Source organism: Danio rerio, chromosome 9 (assembly GCF_049306965.1).
Source record: "Danio rerio strain Tuebingen ecotype United States chromosome 9, GRCz12tu, whole genome shotgun sequence".
NCBI lineage: Eukaryota > Metazoa > Chordata > Actinopteri > Cypriniformes > Danionidae > Danio > Danio rerio.
The window spans coordinates 20875829-20903367 of NC_133184.1; the positions used below are offsets into that span (position 1 = coordinate 20875829).

The following is a 27539-nucleotide window of genomic DNA, read 5'->3' on the forward strand; positions in this document are numbered from 1 at the left end:
ATGCATTTATGATTTTTATTTTGACGATGTAATATGTGGATCGTCAAGGTTCATATGCTGGTTTTTGTAATTGTGAGAGCTAGTTTGCTCTTTCCTTTTCCTGTCTTCGCGCCCTTCTGCGGCTACTCTCAAGCGTTTTTTCCATCTTTTGCTTCTCCTTTTCCTTTTCCATTTTACCTTGAACTAAGGAGTGTACATTTAATGGTATGAGCTGTAGCTGCCGATCTGTCATAATAACATTCTCTGTGCAGACTGGAAATGTTGTCCTCTCGTCATTTACTACACAACGCAGAGCAAAAGAGAGTACGCTTACACTCATAAGACTGTGGTAAAACCTTTATAATCCTGACATAACACAACATGAATGTAAACAAGATTTTATGCATGCTTTTAACAGTTAAATGTAATCTTTAAAATGTCATTTGCTCAATTATGATATTTTAAATGCAAAGATGACATAATATATAATATATATAATCTCTTTTTTACCTCAACTACCATGGTACAAGCTGAATTTGTCCCTAAAATGAAATTAAATATTAATGACACTTTTAATGAGACATTTTAATGAAAATACATTTGTTCCACTGAAAAAGTGATCAGAAAAACATTCTTGACACAGTTATAATGCCTCATGACAAGTTGACAAGATATGTTGTCTTGGTAGCTGTCATGACAGACAAAAAACAGGTTGTAAAATATTCGTTTATGTCAAATCGTCATAACAAATAATGGCATCTTTGCATTTAAAATGACTTAACTGAGTAAATAACACTTAATATCAGTTGTTAGAAGTATGCATAAACCCCATTCACAATTATGACGTGTGTCATTTCATGTTCATTGTCACATGTACCCCCATATACATTTCTGGAGAGCACAAATTATGTAGCCAGTTGTACATGTGGCTGCATTTCATCTTTCAAGCAAACGCTGCGGGGCGGTATAACGCTGCAGACAGCTTCTGTTTCTTTTCACGCTACCAGCTGACCTCTTACCTCTGTGTGGACCAGTTTGCCCAGTGGCTCACCACGTACATCGTTGGCCTTAAGATGCAAAGAGAAGTTGTCAGTGATGACAAGGTTTGAGTCAGGCAAAGAACAGTTCCAGAAAGCAGATAAAACAAAAAATGGCAAAAAAAAAAAATTAAATTAACAGGGTAAGAACATGGTAAGATCTAAAAATGTAAAAAATCAGGCTTCTTTTCATTTTCTGGATTGCTTTTGAAAACACTAGCGGTTGGGTTTAGGGAAGGGAATGGGTGGGGGTATTATTCGTCCCTCGTTCAATCAGTCAGTCAGTTGACAGTGGCCTCACAAAATTTGGTGGTTTCCCGAAAACAAAAACTGCAAGAAATGTACCTCCTGAGATGTAATTTATGCTCTCCAGAAATGTATACAGGGGTAAATCCATAATGAGCCTGAGTTGCATGATTATAAAGGTTTTGTTATGGTCTTATAAACACCCTTTATGAAGTAAAGTGTTACCCTGCATGTTTGTGCCTGTATAATGAACAGGTGGTTTCCAAGAGTATCTGTTAAATTCAGGAAAGAAATTCAACATTTAAAAGTGACTTTTTGGAAGTTCCTCTACATGAATATTGCAATATGGTTCTATGAAGTTTCGATGCTTTTTTACTATTATTTCTGACAATCTCAGGGTTCCCAGGAGAATCTCTACACAAGAGCAAAAGAAGAGCATATGGGGTGAGACAATGAAGTCGACAGTAGAAGGAAGTTTGTTCTGTAGAGAAAAGAAATACTGCAGTAAGAACAAAAGCAGAGATTTACATTCATGTAGACGAGCTAAAAATGTTATAAGATGTCAGATGGAATGTATTGCTGTGACCAATGTCACAAATGTGACCAAAATATGATTATGGATAGACATCTCCACACATAAAACGCTTTTCTTACTCAGTTACTTACTTACTAAGGCCCAATCCCCAGTCTATTTTTGTACCCCTTCTTTAAAATTTACCCCAAAGAAATGGGACAGCACTACAACACCTGAGCATGTCATCATATGTCATCGGGATTTCTTACTTTATTTGAGATTAACGATGGTGACTGCTGTAGTTATTCCAGTTGAGTTATTTTTTGGTATTTATCTTCAGTAAATCACTAAAGGCATCGATATCATGTTTTTAAAACGATATAATGTGGCAATAAGCTTGTAATTGTACTGTATTCACACCGTGGGCATATTCATCTATGTAAACACAAAAATACAGCATTAACATTATGCCAGACACTGTAAAAGGTCATTCACAGCCGCTAGACATTTCTGACAGGGTATTCGAATGTCAGATGTGAAAGTATGTTGTGGGACTGCTTTACAGGAGTTAATATTACAGAATATAGATAGCGAAATTTTGCGTATTTTTTAAGCATGACTCTCTGTTTCAAGGGCTATTAAGCCCATACACTTAGCCCTACGCAAAATGAGGGGTAGGGGGAAGGGGAAGGGCTGAGGGCTAGAATTGGAATTGGGCTTTACTTATTTTTCTACTTGTCTAGCTTGTAGTCCAAATATAAAAACATTCTTAAATCAAGAAGCCTTTTCTTGACAAGTAAATTTTTATTTTTTATTTTTTTATTTTTTTAGAAATAGTGTCAAAATTTATTTTTTTCTATAAAACTTCGGCTTACCCCTTATTTATCAGGTTTACTAGGCTTTAACAAAGCAGAATGAACCACCAACTTTTCCAGGATATGTTTTAAGCAGCGGATGCCCATCCAACCGCAACCTAGTACTGGGAAAGACCCATACACTCTAACTTTCACACACGCACTCATACACTATGGACAATTTTGTTTACCAATTCCCTTATAGCGCATGTCTTTGGACTGTGGGAGAAACAGGAGCACCCAGAGGAAACCCACAATGTCTTTTTACACATTATGCCACATTATGTCTTGTTGAATCAGCTAGTAAGTTTCTTGTTCAATATTGTTGTTTAAATTCATTCATTCATTTTCTTGTCGGCTTAGTCCCTTTATTAATCCACAGCGGAATGAACCACCATCTTATCCAGCAAGTTTTTTACGCAGCGGATGCCCTTCCAGCCGCAACCCATCTGGGAAACATTCACACACACACACTCATACACTACGGACAATTTAGCTTACCCAATTCACCTGTACCACATGTCTTTGGACTGTGGGGGAAACCGGAGCACCCGGAGAAAACCCAAGCGAAGGCATGGAGAACATACAAACTCCACACTCCCAGCGACCTTCTTGCTGTGAGGCGAACGTGCTACCCACTGCGCCACTGCCTCACCCTGTTGTTTAAATTACATTTTTTAAATTACAATACTATGAAGCAAGATTTAAAATTAAGTAATTCAACACAAAAAGGACAGAAAACATGTTATATATATATATATATATATATATATATATATATATATATATATATATATATATATATATATATATATATATATCTTTCCTTTATTATTAGCCTTATTAGCCTTTAGCAAGCACCAATCACATTTAAACAAATTTCTTCTTTAATATTCTGATACAAAATGTTATATAATATCCAAAATTGTAATATGTAATATAAAATGTATAAGAAACATTTAGCCAACAAAATAACATTGGCTCTTAAGAAAACTGATCCCCAAGCAATACCTGTAGGACGTTAACATCATTTTTTTTTACCAATTGAGTTTAAACAGCTTTCTTCACTTTGGTACTCCTATTCAAAATGTAAAAGTATAAAATGTATAGGAAACATATAGCCAACAACATAACATGCATAACGTTCAAGCTCTTGGGAAAACCAATTCCCAAACTGTGCCGAAAACACGCGGTGATACTTCTTCTTGTTGTTTTCGTATGGTGACATCCAAACGCACTACCGCCACCTACTGATATGCGCAAAGTGACTCTCCAGAGTGAGAGTTGTCGATTTGAAGCGTCTCAGTCTCATTGAATCAACATGTTCTGATCAAATTCATTTGATTATTTCTTGATTCAGTTTCACATAACATGAATTAATCATTTAACATACGTAAACTTGATTTGTTCTTTTCAATCTGACAAATTTTTATTGTGTAAATCCAATACATGCCTAGTTGATTTTTTTTAAAGTGCACGTGAAAACAGGGAGAACATGCAAACTCTACACAAAAATGCCAGCTGACCCAGCTGGGACTCGAACCAACGACCTTTTTGCTGTGAGGTGACAGTGCTAAGCCACCGTGCCACAGACTCATCTTCATTTAGAGGCATTTTGTCAAAATAAAATAGTAGTATGAGCATGTCTCTCCCTCTAATACAACATACCAGTAAAATAGCTGGGAAGAGCCACTATTAGCATTACACTGTTCATCTCAATGGCAGTTTTTTGGCTGGCACATGCACCATCCGGGAGAATGTAAACTAAAATCGCCTATGCTGTAAATACCATGTAAATAATTACACTGTAAAAAAAAAAGGCCATTAAAAAAACTCTTGAATAGCAGTTGTCTGTAGCTCGTGATTCATGTGTGCTTTGTGTTTATTTTGGCTTTTAAATAGTAGTACACTATCTTGATCCCTGCTCTTATTGTATCATATTTAATGTCGAAGATCTGGTAACACTTTGAGCTCTATTTTGACCGTCCATGCGCAAAGTGCAAAGCGCAGAGCGCAAACGCATTAAGGACATATCAGAATCCACTTTTGCTAATATAAGGATGGAAAAATCTTCTTTGCGCCGTGGCGCACAGTCTAAAAGGGTTGAGTTTATTTTCTTAATGAGTTATAGGTGTGTTTTGAGAATAAAACAATCAGAGTCTCATCTCCCATTCCCTTTAGGAGTCAGTTGCGTTTTCATTTGCTATTTGCATGATGGACTTTGTAAGTGGAAAAACTGAGCGTTTCACTAGCAAGAAAACAGTTTAACAGAGCATCTACAGCACAAGGATAAGAGATGAGCCTCCTCATTATTTACTTTTACTTTCACTCTCGTGGATAGGGAAACCTTGTACACACAGATATCAATTAACCTCTAAATAATTAATTTTGTTTGTTAAGCGCAAAGATTTGTTTCAAAACTATTTCTAAATTCAGTTCTAATTTCCAGCAAATAAATAAATGAACAATAAAAGTTATATCCAAATACATATGATGTGCCCCACATGGTCTGAAACCTGACAGGTGGGCATATCTAAGCTTGTTTTTAATAAAACAAATATAAATATGGATATAATAAATAATACTGCTTATAATGATAACATTATACAAAAGCAAATTGTCACAAATAAACTGAAAAAGCCCCCCGAGATGAAGAAGAAAGTATGGTTTTCATATTTATGTAGGCTAGATATATATATATATATATATCCTTATTATATATATATATATATATATCCTTATTATATCCTATATATATCCTTAATATTTAAATTCTTTTTCATATGTAAAGATATTCGCGTATTGCTCTACATCTTGTGTGTATTAAGCAGTGTATAAGTGAGGCGCACAACTTATGGCTCTGTGCTGGACTTTAGACCGGCTTTGTTCTGGTCTATTAATGTCACGACCGGGTCTTGAACCCGGGTCTCTGGTGTGGAAACCGATGTGTATACCACTAAGCCACAGAGGAAGTTGTGTTGGACCCAAACGAAAACACTCCAAGAGGGAATCCAGAAAACAAGGATTTATTAAAAAAAAAGATCAACTTAGGTTCTTCTCAAAAATGAGGTAGCAAAACAGACAACTTAGGTTCTTCTCAGAATGAGGTATACAAAATACTCTAACAGTATAATAAACATGTAAAGAAAACTCCACGAGGGGAGAAAACAAACAGATAATTAATGCAGTCAGCAACAAGGAAAATAAAACACTCTTACTAGACGTAGCTCAGGAGATCAAGGGAAACGCAAGGCAAGTTCACCAGAGATGACTCAAACACCGAGTGAGGAACACAGACAAAGTGACAACTTAAATACACTGGCTGGAACAAGTCACAGGTGATCTAAATTAAGTAAACAAGAACACATGAGGAAGAACAAATACAGAGTGGAAACACGGGGACCTCTAGGGGAATGGAGACAAACTGCAGGATGGTGACAGGACCCCCTCCTTTAGGAACGGCTCCTGACGTTCCTACCAGAACACCCTGGCCTCTGGGTATGAAACTCCCGGATTAAACTAGGGTCCAGGATGTCTTTGGCAGGAATCCAGGAGCGCTCCTCTGGCCCGTAGCCCTCCCAGTCAACCAGATACTGAAGTGAGTTCTGGACCCTCCTGGAGTCCAGTATCCGGTGGACCGTGTAGGCTGGCTGGCCGTCAATGATCCTGGGAGGTGGAGGGGGTCTGCGAGGGGGGGCAAAGGGAGAAGACAAGACAGGTTTTAATAAAGAGACATGAAATGTGGGATTAATTCTAAGTGAACGAGGAAGATACAAACGATAAGAAACAGGGTTAACTTTCCTGGCTATTCTAAATGGCCCGATGAACCTCTGGGACAATTTTCTCGACTCAACCCGGAGTGGAAGGTTCTTAGTGGCCAACCAGACTCTCTGGCCAACCCGGAAAGTTGGAGGCCTTCGACGACGGCGATTAGCCTGATGTTGGTATCTCAGGGAGGTTCGAAGGAGAGCGCTTCTAGCTCTCCTCCAGGTTCGTCGACAGCGTCGAACAAAGTGCTGGGCTGAGGGAACTCCCACCTGGACCTCTTTCTCAGGAAACAATGGAGGGGTATAACCAAATTGGCATTCAAAAGGGGAAAGTCCGGTGGCTGAGGACTTGAGGGTGTTGTGGGCATATTCAGCCCACATTATGTAAGATGACCAAGTGGTGGGGTTATTGGCTGCCATGCACCGTAGAGTGGTTTCCAAATCTTGGTTAACACGTTCTGTCTGACCATTAGACTCAGGATGGAACCCGGATGATAGGCTGGCAGTGGTTCCGAAGAGTCTGCAAAAAGCCCCCCAGAATCTGGACAGAAATTGTGGACCTCGGTCAGAAACAATGTCTTGGGGAATGCCAAAAACTCTGAAAACATGGCTTATTATGAGCTCAGCAGTCTCTTTAGCCGATGGCAACTTGGGCAGAGGAATGAACCGGGCAGCCTTGGAAAATCGGTCCACCACAACCAATATGACCGTGTTGCCCTGGGAGAGTGGAAGTCCTGTAATGAAATCCAGGGAAAGGTGTGACCAAGGCCTGTGGGGAACAGGTAAGGGATGGAGCAGTCCCTGAGGTCGCTGGTGTGATGATTTTCCCTGACAACATACTTGGCAGGCCTCCACATAACCTTTAACATCTTCCTTTATGGAAGGCCACCAAAAGCGACGTCGGAGGAATTCTAAAGTACGGGAACTACCTGGGTGGCAGGTCAATACAGACTCATGACCCCATTGCAAGACCTGAGCTCGCACTGCTCGAGGGACATATAGAGCCCCCAACGGTCCATTCCCTGGATCAGGTTCTTTGGTTTGAGCCTTACGGACCACTTGTTCCAGATCCCATCTGAGGGAGGCAACAATCCTTGAACTAGGAATAATAGAAGAAACAGGTTTTTCATGTGTCTCTGGAGAGTAGGCTCGGGACAAGGCATCAGGCTTAAGGTTCTTGGAACCGGGTCTATAAGTCAGGATGAACTGAAATCTGTTGAAAAACAGAGACCATCGAGCCTGCCGAGGGTTCAGTTGCTTGGCCTGCTGGAGATATTCTAGGTTCTTATGGTCTGTAAGTACCTGGAAAGGATGTCGAGCGCCCTCAAGCCAATGGCGCCATTCTTCCAAGGCCAACTTAACAGCAAGCAGCTCTCGGTCCCCCACGTGGTAGTTGCGCTCGGCATTAGACAGGCGACGTGACATGAAAGCACAGGGGTGTAGTTTTCCATCCTCATTCCTCTGTGATAAAATGGCTCCTACACCCACATCTGAGGCATCCACCTCTACCATAAAGGGTATGTCTGGATTAGGGATAGAGAGTATGGGAGCTGAGGTGAATCGATCCTTGAGATCCTGGAAGGCAGCCGCTGCTTTAGGGCCCCATTCAATCTTGACTCCTCCTCCCTTTGTCAGTGCTGTCAAGGGAGCCACAACTGAGCTGAAATTCCTGATAAACTTCCTGTAAAAGTTTGCAAAGCCCACAAACCGTTGCACCTCTTTTACTGTGGTTGGAATAGGCCAGTTGAGAACAGCTTTAATCTTACTAGGGTCCATCTCCAGGTGACCAGGGGTGACAATGTACCCAAGAAACTTAGTCAGGGAAACATGAAACTCACATTTTTCTGGCTTGACAAAGAGATGATTTTCAAGGAGTCTTTGGAGAACCCTGCTGACATGGCCCTCATGCTCCTCCATGGACTTGGAAAATATAAGTATATCGTCCAGATAAACGAATACAAATATATTTAGCATGTCTCGGAGGACGTCGTTGATAAGTGCCTGGAACACGGCAGGGGCATTGGTAAGGCCGAAAGGCATCACCAGGTATTCATAGTGGCCTGTGGGGGTGTTAAAAGCAGTCTTCCATTCATCTCCTTGCCGTATCCGCACCAGATGGTAGGCATTGCGAAGGTCGAGCTTGGTAAAAATGGAAGCTCCCTGCAGCAGCTCAAAGGCAGTAGCCATAAGAGGCAGGGGATATCGATTCCGAATGGTTATCTTGTTAAGACCTCGGTAATCGATACAAGGCCTAAGCCCCCCATCCTTCTTCCCCACAAAGAAGAAGCCAGCACCAGCAGGGGAAGTGGAGGCTCGGATGATGCCAGTTGCCAGGGACTCTTGGATGTAAGCGTTCATAGCAGCCTGTTCAGGGGGAGATAGGGAGAAGACTCTGCCTCTAGGAGGAGAGGAACCGGGGAGAAGGTCAATTGCACAGTCGTATGGGCGGTGAGGTGGCAAAGAGGTGGCTCGAGACTTACTGAATACTGCCCTAAACTTATGATAGACAGCGGGAACTTGAGACAGATCTACAGAATCTTGAGGCTCGGGATTAGGGGCAGAGAGGCTCTGGGTAAAACAGGTGAAGTGACATGAAGGACTCCAATCTAGAATGGAACCAGTAGACCAGTTGATATGGGGATTATGTCTGTGCAACCAGGGATGACCTAGAATGACCGGATACTCGGGAGAGTCAATAAGGTAGAAAGTCTCCTCCTGCTGATGTTTAGCAATGGTAAGCTTCAGGGACTGAGTGGCCTCAGTTACTTTGCCGGGTTCAAGGGGTCTACCATCCAAAGCAGTTACTGACTGGGGATGAGGGAGAAGGTGGGTAGGAATCTTAAGTTTCTTGGCCAAGGAGAGATCTATGAAATTACCTGCGGCCCCTGAATCGATCATTGCCTGGACTGGGAACTGATGACTCTCCCAGGACAAAATAGCTTTGAGAGCTAGAACGGTGTTGGCAGGAGGAACTCTTATTTTCCCCATCACAGTCCTCCTGTAACTCGGTGGGGACCCTCGTTTCCCGATAGTTCTGGACAAGTGGATCGAAAATGACCAGACATACCACAGTAAAGGCATCGTCGCTCCCTCATCCGTCTGTCCCTTTCACTGGGAGAGAGTCTGGAACGACCTAGCTGCATATCTTCTGGAGGCTCGGGAGCTTGTTCATTGACTGGGGGAAGTCTGACTGGTGGAGCATGAACTGGAGATGCAGGTTTGTGAACAGGAGTTTGGGACTGGGATGCTCTGCCTCGAGTCATTCTCCGTTCTCTCAAGCGAATATCAAGGCGAATGGCCATATCAATAAGGGATTCTAGGTCTTTGGCTGGTTCCCGGGTGGCCATCTCATCTTGAATGGATTCAGCTAATCCGCCCAGAAAGCAGACTCTTAAGGCCTCGTCATTCCATCCACTACCTGCTGCAATAGTTCGAAATTCAATGGCGAAGTCTGCAGCGCTGCGAGGACCTTGACGGAGAGTAAGGAGACGTTTGGAAGCCTCCTGTCCACTAACTGGGTGATTGAACACCTTCTTGAATTCCTTCTCAAAGGCTGTGTATGACTGGCAATAACTAGGCTGGGACTCCCATGCCGCAGAGGCCCAAGACAATGCCTTGTCAGTCAGAAGGGTGATAATATAAGCGATCTTTGAGCGGTCAGTGGGAAAACTTGAGGGCTGAAGCTCAAAAGTGAGAGAGCACTGGGTGAGAAATCCCTGACAGGAACTAGGATCTCCTGAGAATGGCTTGGGGGGTGGAAGTCTGGGCTCTGCAGCAGCTACTGGAGCTATGGGAGGACTGTTGGTACTTAGGGGTGGTGCAGCAGGAGAAGCAGGAGAAGAAACCCCAGGAAGGCTTTGAAAGAGTTGCCGAATGGACGAAGTGACATCAGCAAGGAGCTCTGAGTGTTTTGTCATCACCTCCTCTTGACGACGGAGAACCTCTTCATGACGCTGGAACGAAGCTTCATGACTGCCAATCACTGCCAACAGATCTTTGGTACTGAGTGCCTCTGGGTCCATGTCTGACTCGGTGTTTCTGTCACGACCGGGTCTTGAACCCGGGTCTCTGGTGTGGAAACCGATGTGTATACCACTAAGCCACAGAGGAAGTTGTGTTGGACCCAAACGAAAACACTCCAAGAGGGAATCCAGAAAACAAGGATTTATTAAAAAAAAGATCAACTTAGGTTCTTCTCAAAAATGAGGTAGCAAAACAGACAACTTAGGTTCTTCTCAGAATGAGGTATACAAAATACTCTAACAGTATAATAAACATGTAAAGAAAACTCCACGAGGGGAGAAAACAAACAGATAATTAATGCAGTCAGCAACAAGGAAAATAAAACACTCTTACTAGACGTAGCTCAGGAGATCAAGGGAAACGCAAGGCAAGTTCACCAGAGATGACTCAAACACCGAGTGAGGAACACAGACAAAGTGACAACTTAAATACACTGGCTGGAACAAGTCACAGGTGATCTAAATTAAGTAAACAAGAACACATGAGGAAGAACAAATACAGAGTGGAAACACGGGGACCTCTAGGGGAATGGAGACAAACTGCAGGATGGTGACAATTAAAGTCTATTATAGTTTCTCAAAACAGTAACGCGCCAGCAATGCGCCTCAACATGTCTTCTTTTTTAGATCAGAATGCCTATGGGCACACATGAGCACAAATGCATTTGCTATTTAAACAGCGTGGCGCAAAACGTCAAAACGACTCTTGCACCAAGCTGAAACTAGCAACAATTGTGTCTCGCCTTGTGCCACATTGCGCTTGGTGTATGATAGGGCCCTTTTTCTTTATGGTACATTTGAGTATTAGTAGATTGTCTGCTTAATATCTGTTGATACTGCTCCTTCAACAGACATTAAACTGACTATAAGAAACTTTGCAAGTACATAACAATTTACGCTAACCCTAACCTCAACCCCAACCTAACAGTCTACTTATAATCTAATCAGAATTAGCTGTGTAGGTAGTGCTGTCGCCTCACAGCAAGAAGGTCGCTGGTTTGAGCTTCAGCTGGGTCAGTTGGTGTTTCTGTGTGGAGTTTACATGTTCTCCCCGTGTTCGCGTGGGTTTCCTCCGGGTGCTCCGGTTTCCTCCACAAGTCCAAAGACGTGTGGTCTATTAATTATCTGCAAAAGCCAGTCTCTGCTCAAAAATCCTCATTTCATCTCTCAATTATAAATATCTGTCAATGAATATGTCCGTGGCATCAGATTGACTAGGCCTTGTGTCTTTGTGTATGGATAAGACAGTCAAATGACTCACTCTACTGTACTCTGGAGGGATGTTCTGATTTAAACTATGGCTGCAGTTTTGATGACAACTATTGTAAATTGTAGGTTACACCTTATGTGGAAGTTCTATTGTAAGTGACTGGACAAGATTCACATTTATCCTTTTACTGTTTGTACTGTAATTTGTTGACAGACTATGTTATTTTGACACAGAAAGGACAAGACAGCCCTGCATAGCACTAAGGAAAAATAGAAATGTGAACACAGGACAATCTCTCTAGGGAAAACTGTGGATGCAGTGCTGTATGAATGACAGTACAGTCTTCTTACACCTCCTGACATTCCTGTCTGTTGGCCCACAAACTCTCATCCACATTACAAAACTTGCTAGTCCATTGTACATATATATATATATATATATATATATATATATATATATATATATATATATATATATATATATATATATATATATATATATATTTAAATATTTATTTATTTATTTAATGGGGAAAAAAGTATTGGAGATGTCATGTTTTTTCCTCTGAATAATATTTCTAAAAGAGCTGTTGACATGGATTATAATGGATTATGATTGTAATAACACTGAAATGACAAGGAGAAAGCACTGAACTGCTGGAATATATTTGATACTTTATAAAAGGGTTAAAGACACCACTCATATGGAGAATAAAGTCACATGAATTGCTCAGGTGTGAGTTTTTCACAGACTTCAACAGAGTGTAAAAATCTTTCTTTATCTGAAAGCATTTAAGTGTTTCCTTGGCTGTGTTTTGGATTATTTTCTTGGTGAAACAATTTCTGATTTCAACTTCATCATTCTGATAATGTAGATGTTGGACTTAAGCAACTAAATTTTATTTACAATGACGAAGGACAGATGGTTGATGAAGAATACAGAGATTTCAGCAGCTGTCTGGGCTTTCACTGCCTTTCTACACCTCCATTTCTTCATGTGTTCAATATTTCTTCCCTGCATCATTTCATTGTATTATGCATAACCTAATTTGTAAACTAATTTATATTGTTTTCTTTGCATATATGGATTTATTGGGTTGTTACCAACATCCATTTCAAGTCAGCAGCACCTTTAGAAACATGTTTTCTGAGAAAAATGGTGTTGTGTTCAATACTTATTTTCATTCATTCATTTTCTTGTCGGCTTAGTCCCTTTATTAATCTGGGGTCGCCACAGCGGAATGAACCACCAACTTATCCAGCAAGTTTTTACGCAGCAGATACCTTTCCAGCAGCAAACCATCTCAGGGAAACATCCACACATATCTGTATTCATCTGTACCATCTGTACCACATGTCTTTGGACTGTGGGGGAAACCGGAGTACCCAGAGGAAACCCACGCGAACGCAGGGAGAACATGCAAATTCCACACAGAAACACCAACTGAGCCGAGGATCGAACCAGCGACCCAGCGACCTTCTTGCTGTGAGGCGAATGTGCTACCCACTGCGCCACTGCGTCGCCCAATACTTATTTTCCCCACTGTTTTACATATACACAGTATATGCACTTTCATTATCATTAGAGAAAGCAAGATTGATTGATTATTTGATTATGACAATATATAATGGCAACTTGTTTTACAATTTTACATGTAAAGACTTGTGCTATGAAATCAAACTTAAATGTTAGGGGGTGAGACTATTCAGACAGACCTCTATAATACAGTTTGTTCAACATGGCATAAGTAATTGATAAACAGGAAACATGAGAGAATCATCACAATCATTTGCATGGATGTACCAAAACATTTGCAACTTTTTCAAAGAAATTAGAGTTTTTGATGTGCACAGGTAACACAATTTTGTGAAGATTGAACAGGCAGTTTTGAGAATTTCAATGAAGACCTGAGAAATAACCAATATATTATTAATATTTAACAATAATATAAGCTAATCTGAAAAGTTTAGTCATCTGTGAATTGAGTGTCTTCTTATTACTATAAACACTGACAATGTGGCAGTGTGTCATTTACTTCATTAGCTGAAAGGATCAACTTGATGAAGAGACAGACAGACAGATGCAGACAGGCAAACACAAACAGACAGCCAGATAAGCAGACAGAAAAACAGACACAGATAGAACAGATAGGTAGACCAACAAAATCTCACGGCAATTCGTAACTTTTTGATTTAGTGGCTAATTCATATGAATTCGTACAATCTAATTCATACTATTTAGTACAATTTGCTCATCCCACAATGATGGTTGGGTTTAGGGGTGGGGTTGGGTTGGGTGCCACGCCCACTTTTCAAATCATACAATTTCATATGACTGAACTTGTACGAATCAATGAATTAGCCACTAAACTGACAAAATGTAAAATACTTTTGTGTTTTCTCGTGAGATCAGGCTGGACAGAAAGACAACCAGAGGAAAACAGACAGATAAATGGAGGCAGATACAAACAGATAAACAGAGAGACAGCTATAGAGGCAGAAAAGGCATGCAGACAGATAGACAGACAGATACAGGGCAGATAGATAAACATCAAGCCAGACACAGACCAACAGGTAGATAAACAGACAGCCAGACAGGTAGACCGACACAGACAAACAGATAAAGAGGCAGACAGACACCTAAAGAGACAGGCAGACAGTTAAACAGAAAGACAGACTGGCAGACAGACAGATAGATAAACAGACAGATAGGCAGACACAGAGAAACAGACAGACAGATACAGACATAGGAAGATAAACAGACAGACAGAGAGATAGGCAGATGCAGAGACAGATAAACAGACAGACAGTCATGGACGGGCAGGCAGATAGAGAATCATACAGAAACAGAGGTAGACAGACAGACAGAAGTAGACAGACAGAGGTAGACGGACGGACGGACGGACAGACAGAGACAAACAGATAGATAGATAGATAGATAGATAGATAGACAGACAGACAGACAGACAGACAGACAGACAGACAGACAGACAGACAGACAGACAGACAGACAGACAGATAGATAGATAGATAGATAGATAGCAGGGTAATAATTCTTCTCATATTGACACACAATAGAATCAGTTCTTCAGATAAACTGGCTATAAAAGAATAAGCAGACTAATATGGCAACATGATGCTGATAGAGAAGGGCTTTGTAGAGTGTTTAAAATCAATTTTTGTTGTATAGCACTGGCCTTTCGCTCATAACGTCTGTCCCCGAGAGTCTCTATGACAACCATACTGTCACAGCCAGTGTTATTACACAGACAGACACAACGAGAGCCTGTAATGAAGTGTGCTTCACTTCAGCCATCTTTAATACTCACTCACACACTGCTAACCTCATCTTGTGTGTGTTTAGATTAGAGATGCACCAATGAGTCAATTTGCATATACTGACACGGACACATACCAATAGTGCTTCTGCCTTTTGTAAAAAAAATTTAAGTGAATAATATTTCATTAAAACATTTTCATTGAACAATTTAACAAAAGAAAATTACTCTTATATTAATAGTCTTAACTTGTTAACTGTAACACACACAATTGCTTCATGCTGTCTCATCACAAATCGATTAAGTGAACTTAATTGTTACAAATTTAAGTGGATTAAACATAAAACACTTAAGTTGTCCCAAAATAAACTCAAGAATTGTGTTGATTCAGCTTATTTAATACATAGTTTGAACTCAGCAAACATAATTTTTTAAGAATTACATAATTCTTCTGAAGATTAAGATGTTTTTTTTTTTTGTTGTTGAAATTTTGAAAACCTTGAAAACCTTTGAAAACTCCATTCCCTCACCACAAACAAAAGCATCTCTGTGCAAACTGATTGAAAGTAAATAAGCGAGTATTTATTAATGAAGTGTTATCCACTCCTCATAATGTGAGATGATATTTACATCTAAAAATAATGGCTTAATTTGTGATTACTCCAAAAATATCACTTATTATTTATTATAATATATGAATTCCTACTTTAAAATGATCTGCACCTTTACCCCAGTCTTTAGTGTCATAGGATCCTTCAGAAATAATTTATTATCTGAAAGAAAATCTTTTTGTAATACTACAAATTCCTTTAATGTCACAATTGATTAATTTATAATAAATGTGAATAATTTTATTTTGCAAAAGTGAAAAAAACATCAATTGTAATTAATCACATCAAAAATTAATGTTTGTTTTGACATAATTTAAGTTTATGTACTGTTTATACTAAATTTTTACAACAGTTTTGTCTGATTCTCCAACCTGGGGTGCGTTTCCCAAACAATGATTTAACTCACAGCTGAACCATTATGGTATGATGCATTGTTCGGGAAAAGAACAATGTAGTGACGATTGTTTCCTAAAACGCATAGTTTCTGTCGCGGATCCATCGCTTGAACCACATTAGTTATAACGTAAAATGCGTAATGACGCTCTAAACTGGGTGGAGTAACAACTTCTTTAGAGAAGAACCCCATAATTTCTTTGTGCAAATTATCTTGTTTTAAACAAACATACATTTAAAACAAAATCCAATGATAGATTTGGTAAAAACAAGCACTCGTTTTCCATATTAATTGAAATATATGGCACATATAGGGCCTACGTTTGCTTAACAAATATTATTGAAAATCACATGTCATATTCTAAAACATAAAATCACTTACAAAACCTTACATGTACTCTAATATCATATATAAATTATATAAATAAATAAATAATGAGGCGATTTATCAAGAAGTTTAATTCAATAATTATCATGTATTAGAAATTTAAAAATCATACTTTATTAATATAATTAATAATTATGATTATTATTATTATTATTATTGTTAAGTAGGATATTGTTTATTTTTTTTTAAGTCTTCTTTTACAATTTTTGTAAAAATTGTAAAGTACAGCAGAAAGTTCTAACGAGCAGGCCCATGTCATAAACAGTACAGATACTTAATAAATAACCTACTTTAAATGAAAAGAATTAATGTATGCTTTTTGTTTTCACTATCTTTGGAGACGTAACATAAATTCTGCTTTTTAATAATAGGTCACCTATAGCTTTCGCCATGAGGCTGTGTTTAAAATGACATCAATGTTTTTAAAGTGCACTGCGAAGGGAGCACAATTGTAAACATAAAGATCGCTAAAACTGAACTGTAAAAATAGTTTGAAAGCAAATTATACCTAAGAGAGATGACCTTAATTCTTTTTTACCTTTTATAATTCTAACTTTGAATGATTGAGTGTTCTAAATGAATAGGGTATAGGGGGGATAAGTGGGAATAGAACACAGCTAGGAACAATGTTTTGAACTACAGCTCCAAAGGTGTGTATATATATATATATATATATATATATATATATATATATATACACAGTAAATTTTGCTGTGTTGAATAAACTCTTAAAGAGTTAAATGTAACACTGCACGTGAGTGTATTTGGTCCCACTCAAAATTGGTGTTAAATTAACACTTGTCATTGTGTTATATTTTCAGAGTAAAATTAACTCAATTTTGAGTTAAAATTTAACACTGGTCAACACTGAAAATTGTTAAGCTGTTTAACTCAGAACAGAAATTAACTCTGTCTGGTGTTCCTTAATTTAACACCAAACAGAAATCAACTCCGGTCAAATGTTAATACATCACTAATAAAGAGTTGATTTACAACCCATATGGTGTTGCTTTAACAGTCATTATTTCACTCTGGTGCAATTTTTTAATGCTACTGAACATACTAAAAAAACATTTAACAACAAATAAAACAGAAAACAAAACTCAATATCAGTTAAAACTTTTATTAAAACATTCAGGCTTACAAAAATACAGTGCAAAAATTTCAAGTCTGCATAAAATGGCAATATGGTACAATATGAAGTACAGAATCGGTTGTACCATATTTTCTTTGAAGATCAAATGGTTTGAAATAACACAGCTCATTAACATTGACAACTGTTAAAACTTTGTCTGGATGCAGTCTGACTGTAAAAGCATAGTAATGCTCATCAAAACATACAGTTTCCATTAGTGTGCCACATAACAGTACATTTTCATTTTTGACAGCTAGAGTCATGATCTTACAAAACACTGGCATCTCATGTGCTACTTCTGTGCAGATAATAAAGTCAGGACGATACTCTGTGCCATGATGTTTGATCCACTTTACAGCATAGACTATTTCAGATATTACCACACCTAATTTTGAAGCAATCTCTGGGCCACCTCTAATTTCCCTGAGTTCCACCATCTTTCCTGGGCCAAGAGTCAGTCTGTACTGGCTAAAAGACTCCCAATACATTGCCATACAACTCTGGTGCTTTTTGGCTAGTGTTTTGGTGATGTTTTTGAAACTTTTTAATTGTGTTTTAAAGAATTTGTGCTTAGCTTCATAACGCATACACCATGTGTGCAAAATTGGACCAATTTTCCTTATACATTGTGGGTAATGTATCATGATGTGATGTTTTGGCAGAAGATTTTTTTGGGGGAATAACATTTTAAATAGCCGATGATGTTCAATTATCAAATGTTTGAGATAAGTGGTCATGCCATCTGTTAAGACAGGTGAAAAGACAATGTTAACAATCTGCAGAAGTAAAAGCAAAAGATGCCAGTGTTTATCATCCTTATGTATTAAATCTCCAAATATTAAAGGCAAATTGCGCAATAAGCACCAAGATTGAATAGCATTTAAACCTAAATCATTGCTTCCATCAAGCAATTTGACTTTTGGAGGACGGTTTCTCTGCTGATTGTAACCATAGTCAAAAGCATGTACTCTACCATCAAGATCATTGGCACTCAGAAAATTATGCTGAATGTACTGCAGAACAAGTTTTACCTCTAGCTGGGCAACTCCTTCTAGAATGTCGTGCATTATATCAACAGCAAAATTGGTGGCTGTGTTGAAATATTTGAGGGAATTTAATAAGCATGCCCTTTTGACACCATACACGTGAGGTAGTGTAGAATCAGACTGTAAAGTTTCACAATGCAGAGCATGCATCTCAGCAGTTCTTAGTTCAACCTCAGGACTATCTTCAGAGAACACTGACTGAAACTGATGCTTTTCAAGCAGACAAAAACCACAACAATATCGAGCCCCAAATGATTCCAGAAAGCCAAACAAGCTGTGCAGACCTAGGTTATCCCCTGTGACTTGAACGATGGTACCCTTAATGCATCTTCCAGACACTGGATTCTTAACTCCCTCAATTTCAAGCACTTTCAGATCATTGACAAGGGGCTCAATTATGGAGTTAAAACCATAGCGCTTAACATCCTGTGCATGAAAGAGGGCACATAAATGAATATTAACCAGTGAGGAGTTAAAAACTGGTGGGAAATTTCTTAATGAAAAATAGATTGCACCCAATTTATGTATACCTTTTTTTGAGCCCAGTGGATTAGCGGTCTCAAAATCATCATAAAATAACTGAATTTGTAAGGCATCTTTTTCTGTAGAAAATAAAGGACTGCTTTTAAAATGTGCTGCATCACTTAAGTCCACATAAATTCCTTCCTTTGAAATGTGTCTGGGTTTAAACAAATGGGTAAGTTGTGGATTTTTTAAAATTGTCTTTAGTGTTTCTAAAATGGGAATATAAGAAAATTTATCAGTCACAACAACTTGATCAAATGTTCCTGTAATTTTATTTCTTCTGCTGTCAAATCTTGTGCCGAGTACTATTTCACTAGGTTCAACAATTCCCCATTTCGCTGTAAACAGTCGCTGTCGCTTGACTTCTGAATTTAACAAAGTAAATGGATTTTCTAAATTTGTAAAAGATTCCTCTATTTTCCTTTTACTAACAGTGTCCTCAGAAGATATACAGAGCAAAGCTGCATCCTGGGCTTGACTATGAATCTCAAAAACCACTTCTTCCATAGATGAAACAAAACCATTTATTGCAGACTGACTTAAACCAGCAACTTTCAGTTGTGCAACAGCAGACGCACACATATCTAAAGTGTTCTTATTAGACTTTAACATTACAGATGTTGTGGCCACATCTTCAGCACTGTCACTCTGGTGGAACATTGCAGCACTATTTTCTTCCTCTGTCTCACAGATGCCACTAGGGTCACAACTCTGTTCACATTGTTCAGGATGTTTTATATTCAAATGTTTTCTAAAACCTGAGAAGGTACCAAACTCAGAACCGCATCCTGCCTCTACACATTTAAGTCGAAGGCTCTTTCCAGGAACCAAACCATGAACAAATCTGAAGTGCCTAACAAGCATTTTTGAACCATTTAATTCAGTCTCACAAACAAAACACTTCATGAGTGCACTGGAACTTTAGGCACCTAGTTAAGCAGCCTTGCCCTAACCTCAGCAACACGAGGACTTTCTTTCACTTTCCCAACATCTATGTTGTACACAGTGGTTTGAATGAAAGTGTACATGTTGTGCAGCATGGTGTTGTAAGAGGTGCCAAAAACATAATGTGCCTTAAACAGTTCATCAAAGGCACCAAGAGAAGAGGTGGACTTGCATGGAATGGCATGCTGATCAAGGATGATGAAGAACTGGTGAATTGAATCCTTCTGAGGACCTACTGCCAGGAGATAGGGCTGAGCGCTCGCAGAGATGTCTTGCAGATGCTCCTCGATGTTTGTTCCACTCTAAAAAAAAAGCAAGCAAGTAAAAAAAGAAACATCACTAACAAGTTAAATAATAAAAAAACTATGACAGAACAATCATTAAATAAAACCAGCAAACAAACCTTCTTGAAGACAACAAGATGATTTTCTGCTTGAGAAGCAGAAACTTTCCCTGGTCTCTTCCGGCCTTGAGCAGATGGTGGAATCAGATGCAACAGTAGTAGTACTGAAGCAAGGTCGCTGTCCCAAACTGTTTAAACAGGTAACAAACAATTGGTTAATATAATAAATGTTAACTCGCTGCAAAACAATGTTGAAAACTAGAAGTTAACTACATAAAAAAGCCAAAAATATATACAAAGTGACTAAAGCTACATTAATAATCTTAGTTTGAATCCAATTATTTGTAAATCTGATAAAACTTTGATCCAAACTACCAACATATAAAAAAATTTATGAATATGATTTGCAATAACACACACACATATATATGAATGAATTCCAATTGAATATGAACAATTAAAAATTAAACTGACAGTGTGTAACTATGGCTAACTTCATTCATGCTTGGGTTCCTTTAAATATTATAATAACCATGGTATGAAACATTACCTAAACATTAATCAAAATTTTTACCAATATGAACATCTTCTTCAGTGTCATCACGAAGAGATTCTGCTGCTAGCAAAAGTTCCTGTAAATCGCTGGTTGCAGGAAGTCTTTTGCACTGCTGAATGACTTTTTTCTTGAACGCTGTTGTCCACTTCTCTAGCAGCTTGCCTGACACTCCTTCTCCAAACATCAGAACAAAGTCTTGCTCAATCTAATAAGAATAACATTTAAATTATTGTAATGCTTAGGGCAAATCTTTAAACTCATGTCACCACTGACTATTTGATTTTTATACAACAAACCATTTATCAAATATGATTATAAACACTTACCAAGCCTTTAATGTCCTTGAAACGAGGAAAAATTGTCAATAGATCACTGGACTGCATGGGATCAAGAACCATCTTACGACGATAATCAAATGTCAGTTTCATTTTCTTCTTGATGGCATCCTCATCAGCAGAATGGTTCATGAACGCAATTGCTTCCTTGCATTCATCCTCACTCAGGACAATCTCTGGAGTAAACTTTGAATGCCTTGCAACAGTTGGTCCACCGGATCCCCGCTCAGCATACGACACTTGACCTAACAAACAACAAAACTATTTTAACTGTTTGTTCATACAAAATAAAACAAATAATCATCCAAGCACAAAGAAAATTAGATTTTTTACATTTCTGAAGTTCATTTTGTACCTTCAAATGATCCTCGTCGTTCTTTAGCCAGGTTTCTCTGAATAGTTTTGATTCTCCATGCCAAATATCCGGTGCCACTCTCACCATCATAGTAATGCTCCTAAAGAGATAAAAATGGGTAAAAAGGGGGACACAGGAGCAAAATATACCATCTGTAGTATAGGTGTGTAAAAAAAAACAAACAAAGAAAAACGTGACAACACAAATGTAAAATTTTAAAAAGGTGCAAGACTTACAAAGCCATTTTTGGAATAGGGGTCACTGAGGTAAGGGAACAAAGCCACGATTCCTCTGGCATATTTTTCTTTGACCAGCCTTGGTGGGGATCCTCTGCAAAATAATGATTAATTATAAAAAAATAAATAAATCCACAACTATATCAAGTAGCTATGTGTACACACAAATCAGTACTATGCAGATTACCCATTTTTTTCGGTCATATCAGCTGCCAGGATATTAACCATTTTTCTCCTCGTTTCATCCTTCAAAGCCTTTGTTCTGTTATACTCATTTATTATACTCTCACCTCCAGGTTTCTTGACAAGAACAGATTGCACCAGCTTTAAAATAAGAGGGGAAAAGGCAGGTTATAAACAAATTAAACAAACACACCTAACAAAAAGCAAAAAAATGAATTTTTAAATTAAATGTAATTTATATATTTTTTCACTTTAAATCATTTTTATGTAGAAAAAAAAAATCCACCTTTTTTGCTTCATCATCCAGCTTCATTCGCTTACTGTCAGGGCCTTCTTCAATAATGACTGTATCCTGAGAGTCAAGTGAGTCAATGGATGAAGACAGAGACTGATCTAAATGCATAGAAGATGATTGTGGAGAGGCCGGTTCCAAATCTGTTTGCATAAACAATATAAGGAGGGGGGGGGGGGGGGGTGAGGAAGTCTCTATGACAAAAAAGTGAAACATTACAGTCAAATAATGTGATAAAATACAAACCTGCACCATGTTTTATGGTGAGAACGCCAACGGAGGGATCTTTGATTAACTCCTCAAAAACATCACCATCCACCTCAGTCCCAGATTCATCCACAACCTTCACGTTCTCAGGTACATTTGGAACCCCAAACTTCAAAAAGGCTAAACAATACATAAATAATATATTGCATAATAATAATAAAATGTGAAAGCTGATCAGTTATATACTGGTAACTCTGAAAATCATCTGGAAACAACACAGCAGCATATACATCTGTATTTAAATTGACCACATACCAAATAAGAAATCTGAATAACAAAAGTGTAATTGTTTCTTACCTTCAGACAAAAAGTCCTCCAGGTTCAGATTGGCTATTTTAACAAACTTTTGTGCATCCCCAAATTTCACCTTTACCAGCATGCTCTGTAAGAAAAATGAGAATGTTTCATACAGGTGCTAATGGGGGGGAAACTTTAATCATACATAGATTTATAAATGACACAAAAATGGCACATAGGTTTATAAATTGTTGCAAGATTTTATAACCATTAACATATATTTATTATTTAAGAATTGGTCATCCCAGTTAGTAAAGTAATTACACAAGTACTTAAAGGTTTTACTCACGATGTGATCTGTAGAGCCTTATATGCACAGAAACTTGGGGGAAAAGAAAACACCAATATGTCAACAATCATTTTCCTGTTATGTCAAAGTATAACACACATTCACCATAGAAAAAAATGATTCTAATCCACTTAATTTTGAAATAATGTCTGTGCTGAAGGGTTGTCATGATACTGAATTTTGGTACTAATTGGTACTGGAATTAAAAGCATCCATTTTCGCTAATATTTAAGTGTTTTTGAGTAGCCAAAATATTATTCAAATGTAATAAGTTGCTTCCAAACTCATCTCCAACTAGCACAGACGTTGCCACATTACACAAACAAGTCATAACTTGGAATGCTATAAGTGTAAATCATCGTTTATTGTTTACCTGGTCTTTTGTCTATGATTATCAGCTTCAGGTCTTCAAACGTCAGTGGTTCGTTCACGTCACACAGACCCACATTAATTAAGCTGCCATGATTTTTAGTTTACCTCTCGAGTCTTCTGGTTCTTGAGTCGTTCGTTTATCATGTGACAGCACGTGAAGAGAGATGAATCAAATCCGAAGACTCGATAAATGAACGAATCAAAACTTTTTCCGGCTCTAAATGCATGACTGGCTTCTGTCTTTCACGCGATGAACGAACGACTCAAAGCACATAGAAGACTCGAAAAGGAACGAATCTTCTGCCCCACCTGCACAATTGTGCAATTAAACGAATCACTCCGAAAGGACTCAACGTTTTCGAGTCATACAAAAGATTCATTCAAATTTAACGAATCGTTTATGAACGACCCATCACTACATGTCACCGCTGTTTACTGGGCACAAACACAGATGCACGCCACTTGATCGTTTTAAAAGCCTCGAATATGAGCTGGCGTGTCTATGGGCTGACATTTAAGAGATCCGCTGATGATTCACAGTTTTAAAATGATCCGCTGTCTCTGTATCGGTGTTTGCACTCGGTAAACAGCGGTTAAGTGCGGTGAACTGATGACCTTCACGGCCAAACGGCGGGGTTTAGGACCGCGCTCAACAGCGAATTTCAGTAACGTTAATTGTTACCGAAAAACAGTATCATGACAACACTAACAAGCTGTTAAAATGCAACCTCTTAACAGAGAAACGTTAATTAGGAAGTAATTTGAAATTGACTGAAAATATTTAACCAGCAGTGAGCTCGACAGCCATACAGAGACAGTTAATTTTACACTACATATGTTTATATCATATAACTTTCTCTGTAAGTTACCATCTTAATATGTTGAAACAACAAAATACTGACCTAACAGTTACCTGGAACATTGCAGAGTTGCTCTTGAAAGCAAAACTTCGAGGCTAAATGTAGCCTAACGTTAACGTCTTCTTCAGAAAGTTCACAGTACAAATCTAAATGGATATAAAAGTAAGATTAGAAATCGCAAAAACAATTTAAGTAAGATCATTGGCATCGTTTAAGCTTCATCTTTAACGTTAAGGTGACCACACTATGATAAAATCGATCGAATGACACGGTCACAAAGTGACTCATAATCAATGTTTTAACAAACAAAACTCATCAAAGTACAACATATACCGTTGTATTAGCACATTTACTCATATAAATCGATAAAATGATGTTTTAAGACGTTAAACAAGAGAGCTTACCTATACGCACGAGGGAGCAGAAAATGGCGCCGACAAAACTCCAACACGTTCTCTGCAGGGGGTAGATTGAGGGGCGGAGCTTAACAGAGCAAAGTTAACGACGTAGAATACAACTCTGATCATTTTCACCAACACAAGGGGGTGTCTTTCACCGTTTCTTGTAAAATTAACTCATTTTGAGTAAATGCAGATTAACACAGCTTAATTAACACAGCGGATTTTACTGTGTATATATATATATATATATATATATATATATATATATATATACAGTTGAAGTCAGAATTATTAGCCCCCCTTTGATTTTTTAAAATCTTTTTTAAATATTTCCCAAATGATGTTTAACAAAGCAAGGAAATTTTCACAATATGTCTGATAATGTTTTTTTTTATTCTGGAGAAAGTCCTATTTGTTTTATCTCAGCTAAAATAAAATCAGTTTTTAATTTTTTTAAAACCCATTTTAAGGACAAAATTTTAAGTACCTTTAAGCTATATTTTTCCTATGGTCTACAGAACAAACCGTCATTATACAATAACTTGCTTAATTAAATATCTAAATATCTAGTAAAATGTTATTTACTGTCATCATGGCAAATATAAAATAAATCAGTTTTTAGAAATGAGATATCAAAACTATTTTGTTTAAAAATGTGTTGGAAAATTTGTCTCTGCATTGAACAGAAATTGGGGAAAAAATAAACCGGGGGGTAATAATTCAGGGGGGCTAATCATTCTGACTTCAACTGTGTATGTATGTGTATATATATATATATATATATATATATATATATATATATATATATATATATATATATATATATATATATATATATATATATATATATACTGTATATATATATATATATATATATATATATATATATATATATATATATATATATATATATATATATATATATATATATATAGGGTTGCTCGATTAAGGGAAAATCATAATCACGGTTATTTTGGTCATAATTGTAATCACGATTATTCAAAATGATTATCAGTTGAAGTCAAAAGTATTAGCACTTATTATTATTTATTTATTTTTAATAAATATTTCCCAAATTATGTTTAATAGATTCAGGAATTTTTCACAGTATTTCCTATAACATATTTTTTTTTCTGGAGAAAGTGTAATTGTTTTATTTTGGCTAGAATAAAAGCAGGTTTAAATATTTTGAAACCTATTTTAATAGCTCAATATTATCAGCCCCCTTAAACAATATATTTTTTGATTGTCTGCAGAAGAAACTACTGTTATGACTTACCTAATTACCCTAATTAAGTCTTTAAATCACACTTTGAATCTGAATACTTGTGTTTTAAAAAATATCTACTGTAGTAAAATATGTGCTGTCATTACAGAATCAAATCAGCTATTAGAAACAAATTATTAAAACTATTATGTCTAGAAATGGGTTGAAAAAATCTTCTTTCAATTAAACAGAAATTGGGTGGGAAGGGCTACTAATAATTCAGGAGGGCTAATAATTCTGACTTCAAATGGAAATACTGTATACAGTTACTTCCCTCCCTGCAAAGGGAAATAAATACAATAGAACAAAAATATGAAACAAACTGTGCTTTAGGCGTTTTCACTGTAAGAAAAAACTTTAGCCACAGAAGTCCTTCAGTCAAGAGCAGTGAGGGATTTTCTTCTTTTGTTGTTTGATTAATAATGATAAAAGCTGTTGGCAGCAGAAATATTGAGCGCTATCACTTCAATGATTTCTCTTTCATGTCTTTTGATTCTCAACTTGTTTGTTTATTACACAAATGAGGATTAATATGAATAGTCACTAAACACCACATTTTGACCTATTTGACAATTAAAGCGCTAATGGTCATCAAGATGACTTTGTGTGTGCTCTGCTCGTCTCTGAGCCTAGTGTGTAATGAGAGCGAATGCTGACCGCATGATGTGTGTGCATGCATGATTCGACTGTAAATGCATGATTCGAATGTACATCAGTGAATGATGCGCGTCCCATGCTGCAAAAGTTACATTACAGGACATGCTTTTTCGGAATCGAATTTTCGATTAATTGCGCGGCCCTAATATATATATATATATATATATATATATATATATATATATATATATATATATATATATATATATATATATATATATATATATATATATATTTATACAACAGTTCGGTCTGATTGGCTGATAGCTGTGATATATTTAAGTAATATCAGCATCCGTACAGCCTCTTTACCCTTTGTGTGTTACTCCGCCCACATATAGCCAGCAACAAGCAGACACTACAGTTTGACAAATATTACAGTGGTTAGAGAACAAAATATACTTTTGAGGCTTATTTTTCAAGAATGTAGTTGTTTAGATTGCAACTATGTAGTTTATTTGCAAGAATAGTGACTATTTTAAAATATTTACAATTTCTGGAAGTCGTCGGCAGCCAAACACGGTTGACGTTGTCTATCCACAAGATGGCGCCAGGACCGCATAATAAGCCCTTGCTCAGTGTGTTCTCTGAGTGCAAATAAAAAGCTGAAAAATGTGGTTTTTAAGGTGCACCGGATAGAGTCAATAAGAAGCTGCGAATAAGAAGCTGGATTCAGCCTTGTCCCTCCCTATTGCAAATACAACAGCAGTATGGTGAGAAATCTCTGTATACGGATGGTATTTCATGTTACGTTCAGCCTTATAATCTTAAAATGTGAGCAAAATTAGCTGTTTTGTCATCACATTAAGGGGGTTACACACCAGAAGTGCCGGTTTACATTACGCCTGCAGCCTTGTGCCAACGCATGCCTCTCACCAGT

General features: G+C 37.6%; 2 protein-coding genes across 8 annotated transcripts in view; one reads left to right on the forward strand and one right to left on the reverse strand.

Annotated features, from left to right (window-relative positions):
• htr1fa (5-hydroxytryptamine (serotonin) receptor 1Fa) overlaps window positions 1-27539 on the forward strand; it is a 58993-nt gene that overhangs the window by 23054 nt on the left and 8400 nt on the right. The window lies entirely within an intron of this gene.
• Window positions 17408-24792, reverse strand: si:ch211-277p15.1. Of its 7 annotated transcripts, none has more exons than XR_012385050.1 (13): window positions 24739-24792; window positions 24388-24480; window positions 23103-23135; window positions 22814-22898; window positions 22496-22636; window positions 22244-22392; window positions 21962-22098; window positions 21775-21868; window positions 21539-21638; window positions 21175-21428; window positions 20867-21019; window positions 20353-20480; window positions 17408-20251 (listed from the first exon to the last, which is right to left on the reverse strand). XR_012385050.1 is itself a non-coding variant. In XM_021478885.3 (13 exons), the coding sequence occupies exons 4-13, from the start codon at window positions 22893-22895 to the stop codon at window positions 19934-19936; spliced, it is 1590 nt and encodes a 529-aa protein (XP_021334560.1). In that variant the 5' UTR covers window positions 22896-22898; window positions 23103-23135; window positions 24388-24480; window positions 24739-24792; the 3' UTR covers window positions 17408-19933. The 7 variants fall into 7 exon arrangements, 4 of the variants coding, with proteins under 4 accessions (XP_021334560.1, XP_021334558.1, XP_073768423.1 ...); XR_012385049.1 differs by having other exon boundaries at window positions 24377-24480; XM_021478885.3 differs by having other exon boundaries at window positions 20867-21053.

Excerpts from the sequence above, each read along its gene's own strand:
- si:ch211-277p15.1 (XM_073912322.1), bottom strand. Across the intron at positions 21,869-21,961 it reads GATATGACCGAAAAAAATGG|AGGATCCCCACCAAGGCTGG; the intron begins GTAATCTGCATA and ends ATTATTTTGCAG. Across the intron at positions 20,252-20,352 it reads ATCTTGTTGTCTTCAAGAAG|AGTGGAACAAACATCGAGGA; the intron begins GTTTGTTTGCTG and ends CTTTTTTTTTAG.